The sequence below is a fragment of the Madurella fahalii genome (genome assembly GCF_045866475.1).
Source record: "Madurella fahalii IFM 68171 DNA, scaffold_3, whole genome shotgun sequence".
Classification (NCBI taxonomy): Eukaryota; Fungi; Ascomycota; class Sordariomycetes; order Sordariales; genus Madurella; species Madurella fahalii.
The window spans coordinates 4,834,073-4,849,712 of NW_027263973.1; the positions used below are offsets into that span (position 1 = coordinate 4,834,073).

Sequence of the window (15,640 nt, forward strand, 5' to 3'; positions counted from 1 at the left end):
CCCAGATGCCCTCGCACGCCACCAGCGCGAGCAGAGACATGGGGAAACATCATCCAAAAGCGCCGACGAGGTCCAGGAATTCTGCTGCCCCATACCAGGGTGTAGGAAGTCCAAGAGCGGCGCAGGATTCAAGAGACACGATAAGTTGCAGCAGCATCTCAGGACGTCATGCAAGGCACGCCGGCGGCGCGCGTCCTCCGCCAGCTTCGTCTCCGCGCCCGGGGGATCTGCCCAGCCAGCCAAGATAGGAGGTGACGGCGCGAGCGGGTCGCCTTCGCCCCCGAAAAACAGACCCGAGCAAGGCACAGGCCGTACAACGCCGGCCGAAGCAGACGATGCTGGGCTCGACAACGTGGATAAGATCGCGCCCCTACAGCGATTCTACCACCAGGAAGAAGAAGCCCTCCGCGCAAAGGAGCAAGAGTGCCAGCGTGTGCGTGAGCGGCTCGCCCATCTGCGAGAGGTTATCGATATGTTTAAGAAAGCGGTTTAGGAATTGGCGTCGGCCGATTGGACAGGAGTTGTCCGAGAGAGAGAGAGATCTTCAGAGATAGATGCGTCCAATACTGCCAACCGTCATGCAGTCGCCGGTCGGCAATGCAGATTGGCAATAGGTCTCAGAATCAGACGGGGCCGATATTAACGGGTCAGCTGAAGCGCAGCTTCAAGGACGTGCTTTACAATGTGAATACACGAACTTGAAGCACTGCAATGAGGCTTTCCTCGAATAATGAAAAGGAAGGATGCAGCTTGCAATAATTAGGGGTCGGACACGGAGCAGTGTTGATAGTAAGAGGAAGGACGCATTCAATGCCTCCCTTCCTTCACAAAGTTTTCCTCGAATGTTTCTTATTACTCTCTCACTCTCTCTCTGAGCCGCTGCCTAGAGAAAGCGACCAACAAACATAGCGGGGAATCCAAGCACTAGTCTAACACTATCGCGGCTCATTCGCCAGTGTAAATCCCTACCCTACTCAACCCAGCAAACAAACCAACCTCACCCTATCCGTCAAAACACACACCGCCCAACTCCATCACCCGCTCCAATCCGATACTTTCCTCTCCAGACTCCTCACCGCGCTCGCCACGGCCGTCTCAACATCGACGTGGAAGTACGGCCTGTTCACTCCATAGAGCGGCACAAACCTGGCACTGGTGCCACCGCCACCAACGTTGGTATTCCCGCCCGACGACACGACCGGGCTCACCTCCCCGCCGCCGTTCCCCACCTCCGAAACCTCCACCTCGTCAGCCTTGGATCTCACCTCGGCAGCCCCCTCGCCATGCCTCTTGGCAGTCTCCAAAGGGCGGGTCGCTTTGCCGGCGCCGTCGGCGGAAGCCGCAGCCTCAGCGAGCGCGATCAGCGGGCCGGAACTCTTCAAGCCCTTCTCGGGATCGACGCCGTCGACGCTCTCGAGGGCCCTGTCGGCGCCGAAACCGCTCGCCACCAGGGCGCGCTTGGTCCAGCGGTTGGCGACGCCGGCAAAGTGCCACTCGACCTTTTCCGGGTCGGCGTACCGGTCGAACTGGTTCCGCAGGTCCACCAGGGCCTGCGCGGCCGTGACGTCGAGGAAGTTGACGGCGGCGAAGTCGAGCACCACGGCCCGCAGCACCGGCCGCGCCGTCATCTCCTCGTTCAGCCGCGCGGTCGCGCCCCGCCGCGGGCCCGGGTCGTTCCACGGCCGGTCGCCCACCTTGTCGTACTTGTCGAGCTGCGTGCGGCGCGTGTGCCGGAAGATGTGGATGGTGAGCGTGTCCAAGTGGCGGGCCGAGTTGACGTAGTTGAGGCCCTCGCCGAAGCGGTAGATGAAGACGCCCGGGTGCGGGGACTTGATGTCTGCTAGCGGGTTGGAGAGGTCGCTGCGGTCGAGCGCGATGTAGGCCGCGTGGGAGAGCTTCTCGCCGGTCAGCGGGTCTGTGTCTCGGGCGGTGCCGGGATTGAGGTTGCCGCTAGCTTGGAGGAGGGCGTTCCGTGGGACGGCGTGAGTGTCAACCCTGCCCAGGAACCTCCCGGGGCTCTTGGCCATGCGGAAGAGAAGGACGGCGGCGGACGCAGCGATGGTGACATAGATGCCGTTCTCGATCGAGGTGAAGATGGAGACGAAGACACCGGCGAAGAAGATGACGGCCTCGAGCGGGGACGTCTGCCAGTACTTGTAGACTTCGCGGGGCGGCGTGATGAGATCGCCGACGGCGTGGATGATGATGGCAGCGAGACCGCTGGTCGGGATGTAGAAGAAGACAGAGGTGAGGGCGTAGAGCGCCAGGAGGACGATGACGGCAGTGAAGATGCCGGCCAGGGGTGTCCGGACACCGGCCTTAGCCTTGATGGCGGTGCGAGAGAATGAGCCCGTGGCTGGGTACCCGCCGAGGAACGGCCCGAATACGTTGGTAAAGCCGATCGCAACAAGTTCCTGCGAAGGATTGATGATGTAGTTGTTGACGCGGCCAAAAGATTTAGAGATGGCAATGTGCTCGATCAACAGGACCAGGATGGTCGTGGGGATATCAGGGCCGATCGCTCCCAGGATTTCTCGGTTGATTGCAGGAGGACCAACGTGCTGAAAGCCTTGATGGAGAGACGCAGGTTAGCAAAAACAAGGGATTTCGTAAATTTCTGACGGTAAGCACTCACCGCTGGGCACCGTGCCGAGGATCCTGAACTTTGCCTTGGACGCGTCCGAGACGTTCCGATTGACAAGCCAGCTGACAAGGATGTAGAGGATGACGATAAAGGCCATGCGCAGAGTCGAGATGAAGAACCAAGTCTTGGCCCGGCTTGGGTGTCTCCTCCCCATGAAGCCGCAGAACCAGCGGATAAAGTAGAGGCCAAACAAGGCTGTCAATCCCATTGCAGCGTCCAGCCTGGCTCGTGGCAAACCCCTGAGGGTGTTGATGATGACGAGATATGTCTCCTCGCGCGTGTTGACGTTCGAGATACCCATCAAGCCGGGGACTTGGCCGGAGGCGATACTGATGGCAGAGCCGGTCATGAAGGCGCCGATAGCGACGAGCGGAATGAATTCTACAATGAAACCCGCTCTGATTAGACCCAGGAACAAGAGGACCACTCCGGAGATGAGCGCCAGACTCCGGGCAATGACGTCGGCGCTGAGGTCGGGATGCGTCTGTTGCACCTTGATGACGATATTCCCGACAATGGTAGACATGACAGCCACAGCCTGTGTTGCCTGGTTAGGGCATGCAAAGGGAAACGCGCGGGGCTGCGAATACTCACGCCAATGGTAATATCCTTCGACGTCGCGAACGCCCAGTACAGCAGGAAGCCGACGAACGACGTGTACAAGCCGTACTCTGGCGGCAGCTTGGCGAGCAGCGCGTACGCCATGCCCTGCGGCACGACGACGAAGCCAACTGTGACGCCTGCGCTTGTCAGCTACTAGCTATGTGCGACTCGGGGATGGGGTGCTCTACCTGCGATGATATCCCCCAGCAACCATGTCACGTTGTAGTGGAAAATCCAGCCCAAGAATGGGAACAGCTCCTTGAGGTAGTTGGTGATGCCAGAGATTGTGGGGAAGAGCTCGAGCAAGAACTCCTTGGTGGAGGGCTCCGCCTCGGTGTAGGAGCCATCATCGTACGAAGTGTAGTCGTCGAGAGACTCGTTGGGATCGATGCCGAAGAACCTCTTGGCGCGGTCGCCATACTTGCCCGGTGCCATGATAGTCGCCGGCGTGCGAGTGGGTATAGCTTGGGAGGCAACAATAACCGTCGGGGACCTGCAGCGAGCTTTATATACAATGCATAAACCGCCAAGGTCGACTTTTCGGTTTGGTTGCCCCCCGCGTACGGTATTTAGTCCGCTGCCCTCACCCTCGACTCATCCCTCTGTCCCAGCGGGAGCTCGCCAAGGTACGCCGAGACTAGAGGAGATGGCGCTCTCGGGCAGGGGTGTTGGCCAAGGCTCTAGCCCCGATAGTCGAGCACGAGGTTGACGAGGCTTGCTATGTGATAGCTGGTTACGCGGGATGCTTATCCCAAATCGCTAATCCACAAGCGCGGAGGCGGGCGGCGATGACACATGGGAATGTGGGAAATTCGACTGTCCTCCACGCAGCCGACCTCGAGCAAGCGGCGAGGGCCGGGTTGGGGTACCGCAGCTGGGGGAGTGGTGCACACCAACGGCCTTTTTGGAGAAATTGTCTGCCTGGACGTATGGTGCAACGATACTGGGACGCCCAGCTGAAGTATTGCCGTTAGGTAGCCGTGGGTGGGTGGTGCCGGGGCTAGCAGAGGCACCCGGAGTTGCAGTACTGTACCTGGCTGCACGGGGGCGCCGTGGCGGGGGATCGACCCGGATATCGACTGGTCTCCGAAGACAGACGGGCCCGGAAACGCATGGCCTGCTTTGGCGCGAATGACGAGCTTTTGCGTAATGGGTATCACAAAGGGAATGCTTTCAGCGGTCGAGAGACCAGGGGACGTTAGCAGTCTGTTCCCAGGCGAGTTGCCCTGGGGCATAAAGAATCGTCGGGCAGGCCTACATGCATCACTGCTAGTACTGCACCTCTCCCGGACAGTGGAATATGCTGCATGACATACCTAGTATCTTCCTGGCCAGAAGTCCACACCAGCGCTCCACTGCCGCGCTAGATGTCTGGGCATCGTGAGTTTTCCTGCTCCAAGGCGACCCAAGAAAATGGGCCCAGTTTGGCTTGTTCGTGCGGACCACGCTGCTTCGGATCAGGCCGCGGGACTGGATCCATGTGGAAGGCGAGCATCCGGACCAAGGGCCTTGCCGCTCCCTGTGCTGCACCGCGCTGCATCGTGCTGCATCGCGCTTACAATGGCTTGACTCGCTTGAGCAAACCAGGCTGCGGCCGTGAACAAGGTGGGCGCACGCGGGAGACTTCCGTCTCGCGCATCGAAGAGTTGCTATTGGCTGGAGCGTCAAGAGCGGTAGAGAAAAGCTTCCGCAACCATTTCCGAAGCTCGGGGCGGTCAGGTCGGGTCCTGCTCGCAAGCACCGCACCCCACACTCAGTCCTCCGTCGCTTTGTCTCGACACGAAACGCATCTCGCGCTGTGGCTTTTCAAGCACCCTCATTCATGGGCACATCGTCATTTCCCAACAACCACTTCTTTTGTCATAGTTTTGGTTCAGGTGGGGGGCCGACAGCTGGATGCTGCAGGCTTAAGAAGGACGAAAAGGGACAAAAAGGTGGTTCCCGCCCACCTTTGCGCATGACGACATTTCTGGGGTTCTCTTGCGCGATCCAGCACCATTCTTCCATGGCCAACCATTCTGCACACGACCACCCCATCCGCCTGTGGTTTCCCCTCATTATGCTCTCCGGCTCCATTTTTCCCATGGAGGCCCAACCCTATGGTTCTGGTGTGAGACTGTAGGTAAATTAGGTGGTGTAGTCTGGACCGCAGCAACTCGGCCGACCGGGCGATCCACCCCCAGACGCTCGCACTGCCTCGGGACAGAAAGGCAGGCGGGGGAACCGGGCTTGCCACCAGCCGCACCCGAACCGTAGAGCTCCCCTAGAGCTTGGTCTGAAAAGCTGCCGCTGTGAAGGTGAGTTCGGGAGAACATCTATCTGGAGGTGTACACTCCCTTCATTCGGGATTAGGGATGCCGGTGGCACTGGTGGCAACCAGGCGATGGCAGTAAATCAGCCCGCGCTCGGGTCTAGAATCAATCCGACATCATGGGAGTCGCCGCGGAGACGTTGCTTCTCTGCTCTGGGGAGGAAGCTGAGACTGAAACCTCGGCGATCATGGAATTGGGACTGCCCTGTGTTTTGATGAGCGGGTTGAACCTAAGACGCCTACAGCAACCGTCCACGTTCGACATCACCAGCACGCCATACGCACAAGGTGGGGGCCACGGTCTGCAATGAGACCCCCAACCACATCCTCACGCACTGCGGCACCCCCAGGAGCCCAACTGAGCACCTTCGTTCTTCAAATCGTGGCCGGGACAGATCTAGATACGCACCCCGAAGAGGCGGATAGAAGCCCGGCGGTCTGGAAATAACGTACATTTCAATCAAAGCCCGGTTGGGTCCGAGTCCACAGGCTGCCGGGGTCGTTGTGCGTCTGATTGAATGGCTAGAATAGGCATTGATGCTCGTGACCAAGACCTCCTGCGCCAGTGGCGCTATCACGCCTTCTCACGCGATGCAACTTGGACAAACTAGACATCCTAGTGGGAAGAAATGAGACCCCAATGTCTCCCACCTATCGGGGAAGAGCACCTTACCGGGCTCTAGATCCTGTTTACGTGCCGACTGTTCGACCCCCCATCCCACTCTTGACAAAAACGGACTATTGCTTTAAGTGTGCGGTTTCTCACGCACATCCTCTGCATCGACCCAAGCCGCCCCCCCCGGAATGGGGGCCCATGGGTTTTGTGGCAGGCCAAGACCGGGTCCATTTGCCTCTGGATGGGGCATGAGCGGCTTGTCTTTATGCTTATCATGACCTCCCCTCAGCCCTCGATGGTGTGCTCGAGAGCCAGCCTTGTTTGGATACAGACGGCGCACAGAGCCTGAAGGGTACACACACACTTCCTTGCAGCAAGGGTGAGCGCCGTGATACAATTCCACGAGAGTGACGTCTTTCGGTGTGCAGATTCGCAATGCATCCCGATGCTACCGACAGCCCGGTTTACAGCCCTACTCTCGGAGGCGAGGGCTCATTCCCGGAGCGGCACTTCACTTCTGGAGATGGGTCTGCAGACTGCTCGCAGCGAGCCGATATGGCATGTCTCATGCAGACCGACCTTGACTCTTCTTCTCAATCGGCGGTCACGGAGACACTCGAGGCCGACCTTGCATCCCTCTGGCCGCAGGACTGGCTAAGCCAAGCGCAACCGTTACTCCATCGCAACCTTGTAAGTAAGCAACGACGAAGTACTGCCCCAGAGACGCGACTCGTGGCTAACATGACGGCAAGATACCCACTCCCAGTTTAATGTTCGAAAACAACGTCTTTTCAGCAGCATTGCAGCCGACAACACCTCTGGGGCGCGCCGAATGGGACTCGTTCCGCGAAAGGTTACCTGGGACGCTATTCTGGAACCCCACGCCACCAGAGTCCAATATCGAAGAGGACTCCGACTCAATCCAGAGCCCCAGCGACAGCCCGGAAGAGCAGCCCCTACCGTTGTCAATGTGGGCGTCCACGCAAAGGTCCCGGCGGCGAAGCATGCACAGGGTGAGCAAGCCCTCAAGAGCGGCGGCACCGAAACACAGCAACGCCCTCCACACCGCCACCCACCTGGGCGGCTACTGCGCCCCGGATGTGGATTTCTTTGACGTAGCCGCCATCTTCCTCGACAACATGAACCAACCCGCCGACTGCCCCGAGATTGACGTCGTATTCCAAGACAGCGCCTCCTCGTCAAAGGTCGACTCAAAACGCATCGCTCACAAACTGTCGGAAAAGAGCCGCCGGACCAGGCTCACCCTGGCGATACGCGAGATCCAGAAACTGCTTCCCGCCAGCGCCGGCGGCGGCGTGGACTCGGTTCAGGCCCGGGAGGGGGACCTCGCGGTGCGGCCCGGAGTGCCCAACAGCAAGCTAGATGTCGTAGAGATGGCGGTTGGCTTTATCAAGGAGCTGAAGGAGAAGAATAGGGAGATGGCGACGAAGTTGAGGGAGGCGGAGGAGAGATCAAGCGAGTGCAGCTGTCGGCGGGAGAAGGGGGAGCCGAGGGCTTCCGCCGCGGAAGATGCTCCTTGAACGGTGGGGGAATGTGAATACCACTCATAGGCTTGTAAGGGTGTGTGCGGCTGAGGACTTGATGGTCGGAGCTTTGACGGCGTGGCGCCACGTGGGTTTTGGGAAAGCACCTCAGGAGATACCACAATTGATATTATTTCTGCAATTGGCAAGCAAAAATCATGCCTTCTCCTCGGCGTGTCATACATCCATTCTTGCTCACCGAGCTCTACGCGGTTCCCACAACGACCACGGGCCCCTCAACCCCCGCTTGAGAATCGCCCTCCGGGAACGTCTCCCGCGGCTGCTGCAGCCCCCACGCTTCCCGAAAACGGAAACCCGGTTCACCCCGGGGAAGTTCGCTCGGACCAATTAAGGCTTCTCCGATCTGGCGATGGCATAAGGTGGGGCAGCATCTGCCGCCGGGCCTAGACCGTCGCCGCCAAGGCGGTGGTGATTGCAGGGCAAAGCGGGCCGACGCTAGCAGACTGACACGACGCGCCGTGGACCTTTCTATCCATAGCAACACTGACTAGGGCTTCAGGATATGTACATACGCCAAATGCCTAACCATGCAGAATCTCCTAGAACCCCATCCAATCCCACCACCCCAACCTGACGCATCCAAGCGTTTCCCGTAATCGTGTTGCCACCATCGCGCATTCACACACATAAGCCATAATGCCCGTTTTGTTCAAAACCCCCTCAAGAACTCCTCCAGAGAGATCGGCTTCCTCACAGCGTTATTCAGCCCTTCATGGTACGTAACCCACACCTTGCCTTCACCGCCTGCTTCCTCCATCTTCCTTCTCTTCTTACCGCCCGCAGCATTCCCATCCGCCTCGGCCGACGACGGCCTCTCGACAATCACCCTCCCGAAGAAGTCTCTCTTGACAGCCTTTTCCCCCACCACCACCGTCTTTGTATTGGCAGCAGCAGCACCAGCAGCAGAAGGGAGGACATTCTCCTTGTTGTCGTCGTGATCCAAGTCATGGGGGTGGCCAGGATGATGTAGACCGGCCCTGAGCCGCGCCTGGCGCGCGGCATTCTCTCTCTGCGCGAGCGTCTTTTGCAGTTCCTGATCGAGGACCTGCCGGACGGCATAGCGGGTCGGCGCTTGGATACTGTAGAGGGAGAACGTCTCAAAGGTCGCGAGGGCGTCCAGGTCTCTAAACGTCCCAGAATTTGTCAGTCATTTGGGGCGGGGGAACAATGGGAAATGCAGAAAAAGGGGGGTTGAACTTACGGCTCCATCCTGTAAACCCACTGCGTGCGGTTCGCCGGCCCGGCAGTTACCAGGTCCGCCTCGATCTTGCCCTTGTGCAGCGCGATGCCGACCTCGGCCAGCACCTGCGCGGCGCGCCTGACCATGGCCTTTTCGCCTTCTCTCCGGACGCTCGCCACGGAGCCGCTCTTGTCGCTCCCGCCTACCAAGACGGGCTTGACGTCCGGCGATACTAAGCGTACGAGATACGGGAGAAAATCGGTGGCGATGTCCTCGGGGCTGCGGAAGGCCCGCGTCAAGCTGGGCGGCAGCTGCCCCTGGATGCTCTGCAGAGCGGCGCGGTTGACCTTTTCCGCCTCGTGCGCGGCATAGTCTGCGCGCGGGCCCGAGAAGGGCAAGGGGGCAGCGTTGGTGTCGTCGTCGGCATCGCCCCACTTCCTCTCGTGGGCCGTCTGCACCTGGTATCTGCGCGGCGAGGCAAACAGGTGGTGGCAAGCCAAGATGGGCTGGCTGACGTACTGTGCGAGCTCCCACTCCTGGCTCGAGAAGAGGCGTGAGGAGCACGTGTCGTGGAAATGCATCCACTCGTAGGCCGCGTCGGGCTTGGTAAGGAAAGAGTCATCGTTGAACTCGCGATTGGGGTATTCGAGGAAGATCTCAGTCATGATGCGGTCAACTTCACCGCTTGTGTCAATCATCTCACGCAGCCGCGTCATGGCGTACTTCTTTTGCTGCTCGGAGAAGCCAAGCTGGGCTTGGGGTTGCTCGTGGAGGGTGTTCTTGGCTTGAGCTGTTGCGGCGATACCGGCCTGCTTTGGGAAGCCAGCACCCTCCTGGAAGATCCGAGTGACAATCTCCTTGACCCCGCCACGGCCGAGTCCTCTGGCGCCTCCGCCGCCGTGGGCGAGGTCGTGGATGATGTGTTTGTCAATCCACTCCCGAGTGAGGCAGGGGGGAGCGTCCTCGGAACTGGCCCGCAGTCGGCCAGCTACCCATTCTCCCACGACCATGACACCTCGAAGATCACCCTCGGCGTTGCTCTCGGCACCCCGCCTGGCATCAATACCGCTAGTCATGCCCCACGCGGCTTCACACAACTTTCTCGCAGCATCTTTCTCGCAAGGGATCCCTTCCTTCTCAAACACGCTCTTGAGCCGCCCAACGACTGCCTCCACTGATGGCTTTCCGACGTGGATGATCTCTGCCAGCCCAGATTGCCGCAGCGGCCGCAGCGACGGGTGGTAGACATCGTTACAGACGAGAATCAGCGGTCGCATCTGCCTAAAGTCATCCCCCTTCTTCTTCCTCCGCCCCATCCCCGATGAAGCTGCAGCCCCCGAGCTGTTCTTCTGGTCGAGCAAGACGAGGTCGATCAGGGCCTTGACAAAGCCGCCCTCACCAGAGCCGCCCGATCCGCCAACCACACCGTCCACTTCGTCAACAACCACACACACGGGACGGGCAATCTTTTGCTGCTTTCCCGGCTCTGATTTCTTGTTCTCGACCGTCTTGACAGTCTCGGTCCCTAAGCTTGTCCTGATCCGGCCCTTGACAACATCCTTGCTGCGCTCGTCGCTGGCATTGATCTCCATAACCTCGTACCCTGCCTGCCTCGCGCATACGTGAGCCAAGGTGGTCTTGCCGAGACCCGGTGGGCCGTGGAGCATCAGGATCTTGCGATGCGGCTTCTCCTCTTCGGGCTGCTGATTCTGCTGCTGGCCGTGCCTCCTGACCGTAGGCTTGCTCTTTGTCGCATGCGGGAATACAATGGGGTCCCAGCGCTTCAGCCAGCGCAGGACCTGGCGGTTGGTCAAGTCGTCGCCGACGAGGTCCATGAATGTGCGGGCGCGGTATTTTTCAGTCCAGAGCATGGTGCGTTTGGGCTTTTTGAGGTTTGTGTGTCTATCTTCGACGGAACGGACGGGCTGGTCAGGGTTGGGAGGCGGGGTGACTGGTGTCGTCACCGACACTTTGCGTGCCTCTGCGATTTGCTTGTTGGCGTCGTCGATGAGTTCGTGGATGGCGATGCCGTAGTAACTCTTGCTTGCGCGGCCTTCCTTGGTTCTAGAGCGTGCCGCCACCATAGTCGCGTAGGAGACGGCAGCTGTGGGTTTCCGCTCCCGGATGGGGATCGATTTGCCGCGGCATGTCGAGATCCGATACGGAGAGGGCGCGTCGCTCGTAAGTGATGCCAATGGACGCGACGCCTGGGTGCCGAAGAGACGTTCATAACGGTCCGCTTCTTCTTCCGATTCCTCGTTCATCTGGCTATCGGGAGGAGTCGAGATGGCCTTTTCGGCAGCCGGCTGGGTCTCGACCAACCTCTCGTCCACAGGTGCATCTACCGTCGCCTGTAGCCGGGCGTCGTGGCTGTCCTGCTGCAGCATCCTCCGCTTCACTGGGGGCTGTTCGGCCGCTTCATCGTCGTTCGACTCATCGTCGGCGATAAAGCCGCCCAGAACGCGGGGCCTTGACGGTTTGGGCGCGTCGGAAGGGCGCGATCGCTTGCCGCTGATGGGCGATGAGCTGGGAGGGAATGCGATGGGAGACGACGGAGCTAGCATTGTGACGCCAATCGAGGAATTCTGTCCTCAGAATTGTTAAAGAAGTCGCATGACACGTAATACCAGGGCCTTTTTTGCGGTAGATGACTGTTGAGACCGGGGTTGTCGAAGTGTTGGTGGTGTTTAGGTGGGTACGGGAGACGCGATTTCTGAGCGCGTCTCCATTAAGCGGAACGAGCCCGTCGCGTTTCGTAATAATTAGGGTTAGGGTTGTGGGCCAAAAGTTGGGGCTTGCCATAGAGATATTGTTAAATACACTATGCCAATAATTCATATATTGCCATCCGAGAACTGAGGAGAATTGTCTGCGTAGGCTATGAGACCATCCCTTTTTCTTTTGGGCCCGGATGGCGCCGTCTGCATTCGACTCCATTCATTTACAGTGTCTTCCCGGGAACTCTCCTAAGTCTCTGCTAACCGACGTCGAAATGCAACGGCATACATCAACAGCAAAATTACACGAGAGTGACATAACGACTTACATCCACTTCAGCGTTCATGACTCGCAACAGAGGTTTATAATATGACAGCAACGGAGACAAAGTTTCCCGAGATTCAATCAGTATTAGAACTCCTTCGGGCCCGACCGGGCTGGACCGTTCCCCGAATTGCACTCAACCAATCACTCATCGATTGCTGACTGATCTCCGCATGCGCCGTCATTCCGTGCAGCCTCGATATGTGGCGAGGTTTCAAAGACAACCTACATCCTCCTCCCACTGCCACTACCACTTCTCGGTTCCTATCCATCCTCTTCCTCCTACAAACCCAACCATAAACATGCCCCTTGTTGGACTCACTCTAGCAGCCCAATGGGCCGGCATCGCCATGCCAACCCTCTACGCCGGCAAGCCCACCATCGCCTCCCCCAACAAGGAACCCTCCCATCTAACCACTCCACAATATATAATAACACAGGAATAACCTTTCAATACTCCCTCACCCTGCCCCTCCTAGTCCACACCTCCCCGGACCACAAAACCCTCGCTCGCCAGTGGCTCGCCGTGTACCAACAGGGCCCCGTCTTCGTCCCGCCGCTCATCTGCATCGGCACCCTCGCCTCAGCTTACCTCTCCTACCTCAATCCCCCGTCGTCGTCTTTCCCCTCCCCCCGCTCCTCCTTCCTTACTGCCCAAACCCTGTACGCCGCCGCAGCCGTGCTCACCCTCTCCATCATGCCCATCACATTCCTGTACTTCGAGCCCGGGATCAACGGCGCGTGCAAGTGGAAGGTCCAGCGCCTGCTCGAGCAGGACGGGTTCCGGATGCCTGAGGGGGAGAAAGGGCGGATCCCGCGGGTGGACCGGCACTCGGCCAGCGAAGCGTCCAAGGAGTGGGCGGAGAGGGCCGAGATGGGGGAGCTGGTGCGGAGCTGGGTGAGGCGGAACCATGGGCGGTGGGTTGTGGGGCTGCTGGCTGGGGGGTTGAGTGGGCTTGCCACGGGGATGGCGATGATGGCAGGTAGGTGGTAATTTTATTTTTGGTTGGGGGGTAAGAGAGAGGGCCCCCCGGGGGGCGGAGGGAGGGGGAAGGGCCCGGAGGCTGTGATTTAGAACGGGTGAGAGCGGTGTTGGGGCATGATTCAATGAAGGGGTCTGCTGAGTTTGATGGTGAGGCATAACCTGAATGCACATGCCTACTTAGTTGTTTAGGCCGACCCGAGTCAGCGGTTTTGCTTTCAGGGCCAAGTGAGGTTGACGCGACGGCGTGGATCCAGCCCAAGGTTCTTAGAAAAGAGGCTACATCTCAAAGTAACTGCAGCCGTCCCGGAAGATGTTTATGATCCCTTCTCATCCTGTCTTGCACGGAACCCTCGATGTCATAAAGCTGCGGTTCGTGGGCGCTCTATTCTGAGTCAACTCGCTATGCGGGAAAGGCGTCTCTCCTGGCAGCGACTATCATAGCGCGTTAGTGATTTCAGATGCAACCGATTCCACGCGGACCCTTTCCAATCCCTTTCGATCGATAACTGTGTGGGCCAATCTGGTAGTTCTATTGACGCATCTATGGCTGACTGGTTGTCAAAGCATTTACGGACAGAGTTAGCGAGTCATCAATGTTATGCATAGTAGATACCAATTTTGCAAGTCTATCCTCTCCAAAAACATTTTCGCCTGGGTATGGTATAACTAGCTAAACCAAATTGTTGGAATGTCTCATTAAACTTGGGCATGGAAAGAATCGCAGACAAAACCAAAACCCCCTTGCGCCTTGGCAAAGTCTTCGCTGCGTTGCGCCGCGCTTCATCAACCATGCCGCGCTAGGCATCACAAACACGGACCATCATTAGCACGAGGACGGCCACCCGGATAGGGGGCAGTTCCGCCAGGTATCATTCCAAACAAAATCAGAAAATCAAACAATGGGAAGAGAGGTCCGCGTCATCTCAAGGCTCAGCGAGCACTGCTCATTGCGGAGGGTAGGGCTGCTGAGCAGGGTAGGGCTGCTGTGCCGGGTAAGCCTGTTGGGCTGGATAAGCCTGTTGTGCAGGATAATCCTGCTGGGCGGGGTATGGCTGTTGAGCGGGATAGGCCTGCTGGGGATACGGCTGCTGGAACTGTCCGGCGGCGGCCTCGGGCTTGACATTGCCAAGCTCGGCCTGGTTTGCGTCCTCGGGGCCGGCAACGCAGGCGCGGATGAAGAAAACAAGGTGGACGATGGTCAGAATCCTGCACACGACAGAGAGAACGGGGTCAGCCAAGCATTCCCTTAGCCCGTTTGGGAATATCAAGGCCCAAAACGGCGAAAATAGGCGCGGTGCTGCACGCGTTTCACAATGCGAGCCTTGCGGCATATCATTGGACAACACGGGAGTGCGGGGGGTTGATCCTCCACTTACCAGACCAAGGCACCGAGGCCGGCGCACGCAGCGAGGGACGAACCCAGCTGCGAGTAGAAGGGGATCAAGGTGTTACCAGGCGGGATGAGCGAGGCGCCGCTGGCAGACCAGGCCCAAGCTGAGAGCCAAAAGATGATGGAGAGGATTTGGCCGACGAGAGAGACGATGCGGTAGAAGTACTGGGACGCCCAGAGCTCGAGCGCGGCAGAACCGCCATAGACGATGAAGCTGAGGATTGCCTGCGCCGGGCCGGTCAGAACCTTTTCCGTCGTCAATGAGCAACGGGAGGCAGAATGCAACGCACCACAAAAATGACCAGACCACCGGCACCGACGGGGCCAAGGTATGCCGCGTAACCTTGCAAGAGGGAGAGGCCCCAGGCGGCAAGCGCGAGGACGATCAGGGAGAGGACCAGAATCGCGATCTTGATGTAGAGCAGCCAGAGGGGCTGTGGCGGGACGCCCTTGGCGACCAGTCCTTTAGCCGACATGTTGGATACCTACGAAGGCAGGCTTCTGAGACTGTGTAAAGCTGTAAGCTTGTGGTGGGGAAGAGCTCTTGGGGCTAGCAACAATGCCAGCAGCACGATCCTGAGGTAAGATGTCGATGCACAAAACAAAAAAGGCAGGAAATAAGGTGTTGGGAGAGGGGCTACGCCGCCCATTTATTCACCACACCCATCGCGCACTTCTCCTCATTCAGACGCCCGACGCCCAACGCGACCGAGGCTGACCGTCTGGGCCCTACGACAAGACGGGATTAGGGGCATCCGGCTCCGTTACGGTAAAGACGGGAGCGAATCCCATGGGGTCAATGCACGGATCAACCCTTGTGTCGTTCTGCCCGTGGTGCTAAGGTCGCAAGCTGAAAACCGACCGCTTTGCGTTTTGCCCATGTGCACCCGAAGGCTGAGTGAAAAGCCACGCCAATAGAGCGCGCGTGAGCCAGAAAACGTTGAAAAGTTGGGGCCCTGCAGTGGGCTAACCCGAAACCTCTTTAATGAGCTGGGCTGTGGCAGCATGATTGGCGTTTTTATCCATCCATCATTGGCTCAACCAACGACCATCCCCGACTGCGCCTTTCTGGCACCGGCAGAGCCAAGACGTGACGCTGCGGTACCGCTCCGGTATTGTGGTGCTAAATTTGCGCTACCGCAATCCTTGACGTCTTGGGAAGCAACCTGAAGGTGGTTCCACCCTACTATGCGAGGTCGTTTTTTCGGGTGGTTTTTCCTTTTTTTTTTTTTTTCTCCTTCTTTTCCTTTCCCACCCGCGATTAATACTGAAGAGCGAAGATGAGACTAGCGCCGCCTCTACGT

The 15,640-nt window shown here is 58.6% G+C and overlaps 5 protein-coding genes across 5 annotated transcripts; 2 read left to right on the forward strand and 3 right to left on the reverse strand.

Moving 5' to 3' along the window:
- Positions 1–1,034: 1,034 nt before the first annotated feature.
- CYS14 (Photosystem I iron-sulfur center) lies at positions 1,035–3,682 on the reverse strand (the record flags this gene model as incomplete). The annotated part of the gene is made up of 4 exons (XM_071062213.1): positions 1,035–2,569; positions 2,636–3,182; positions 3,239–3,384; positions 3,436–3,682. 4 exons carry the CDS (start codon positions 3,680–3,682, stop codon positions 1,035–1,037), a joined length of 2,475 nt encoding a protein of 824 aa, XP_070918314.1.
- A 2,927-nt stretch (positions 3,683–6,609) lies between these two features.
- Positions 6,610–7,715, forward strand: MFIFM68171_06794 (uncharacterized protein; the record flags this gene model as incomplete). Its single annotated transcript, XM_071062214.1, has 2 exons — positions 6,610–6,864; positions 6,927–7,715. 2 exons carry the CDS (start codon positions 6,610–6,612, stop codon positions 7,713–7,715), a joined length of 1,044 nt encoding a protein of 347 aa, XP_070918315.1.
- A 673-nt stretch (positions 7,716–8,388) lies between these two features.
- Positions 8,389–11,483, reverse strand: ctf18 (Chromosome transmission fidelity protein 18; the record flags this gene model as incomplete). Its single annotated transcript, XM_071062215.1, has 2 exons — positions 8,389–8,863; positions 8,941–11,483. The coding sequence occupies 2 exons, from the start codon at positions 11,481–11,483 to the stop codon at positions 8,389–8,391; spliced, it is 3,018 nt and encodes a 1,005-aa protein (XP_070918316.1).
- Positions 11,484–12,263: 780 nt separating this feature from the next.
- On the forward strand, positions 12,264–12,955 carry MFIFM68171_06796 (uncharacterized protein; the record flags this gene model as incomplete). Its single annotated transcript, XM_071062216.1, has 2 exons — positions 12,264–12,330; positions 12,402–12,955. The coding sequence occupies 2 exons, from the start codon at positions 12,264–12,266 to the stop codon at positions 12,953–12,955; spliced, it is 621 nt and encodes a 206-aa protein (XP_070918317.1).
- Positions 12,956–13,890: 935 nt separating this feature from the next.
- On the reverse strand, positions 13,891–14,812 carry MFIFM68171_06797 (uncharacterized protein; the record flags this gene model as incomplete). The annotated part of the gene is made up of 3 exons (XM_071062217.1): positions 13,891–14,152; positions 14,323–14,561; positions 14,627–14,812. The coding sequence occupies 3 exons, from the start codon at positions 14,810–14,812 to the stop codon at positions 13,891–13,893; spliced, it is 687 nt and encodes a 228-aa protein (XP_070918318.1).
- Positions 14,813–15,640: the final 828 nt, after the last annotated feature.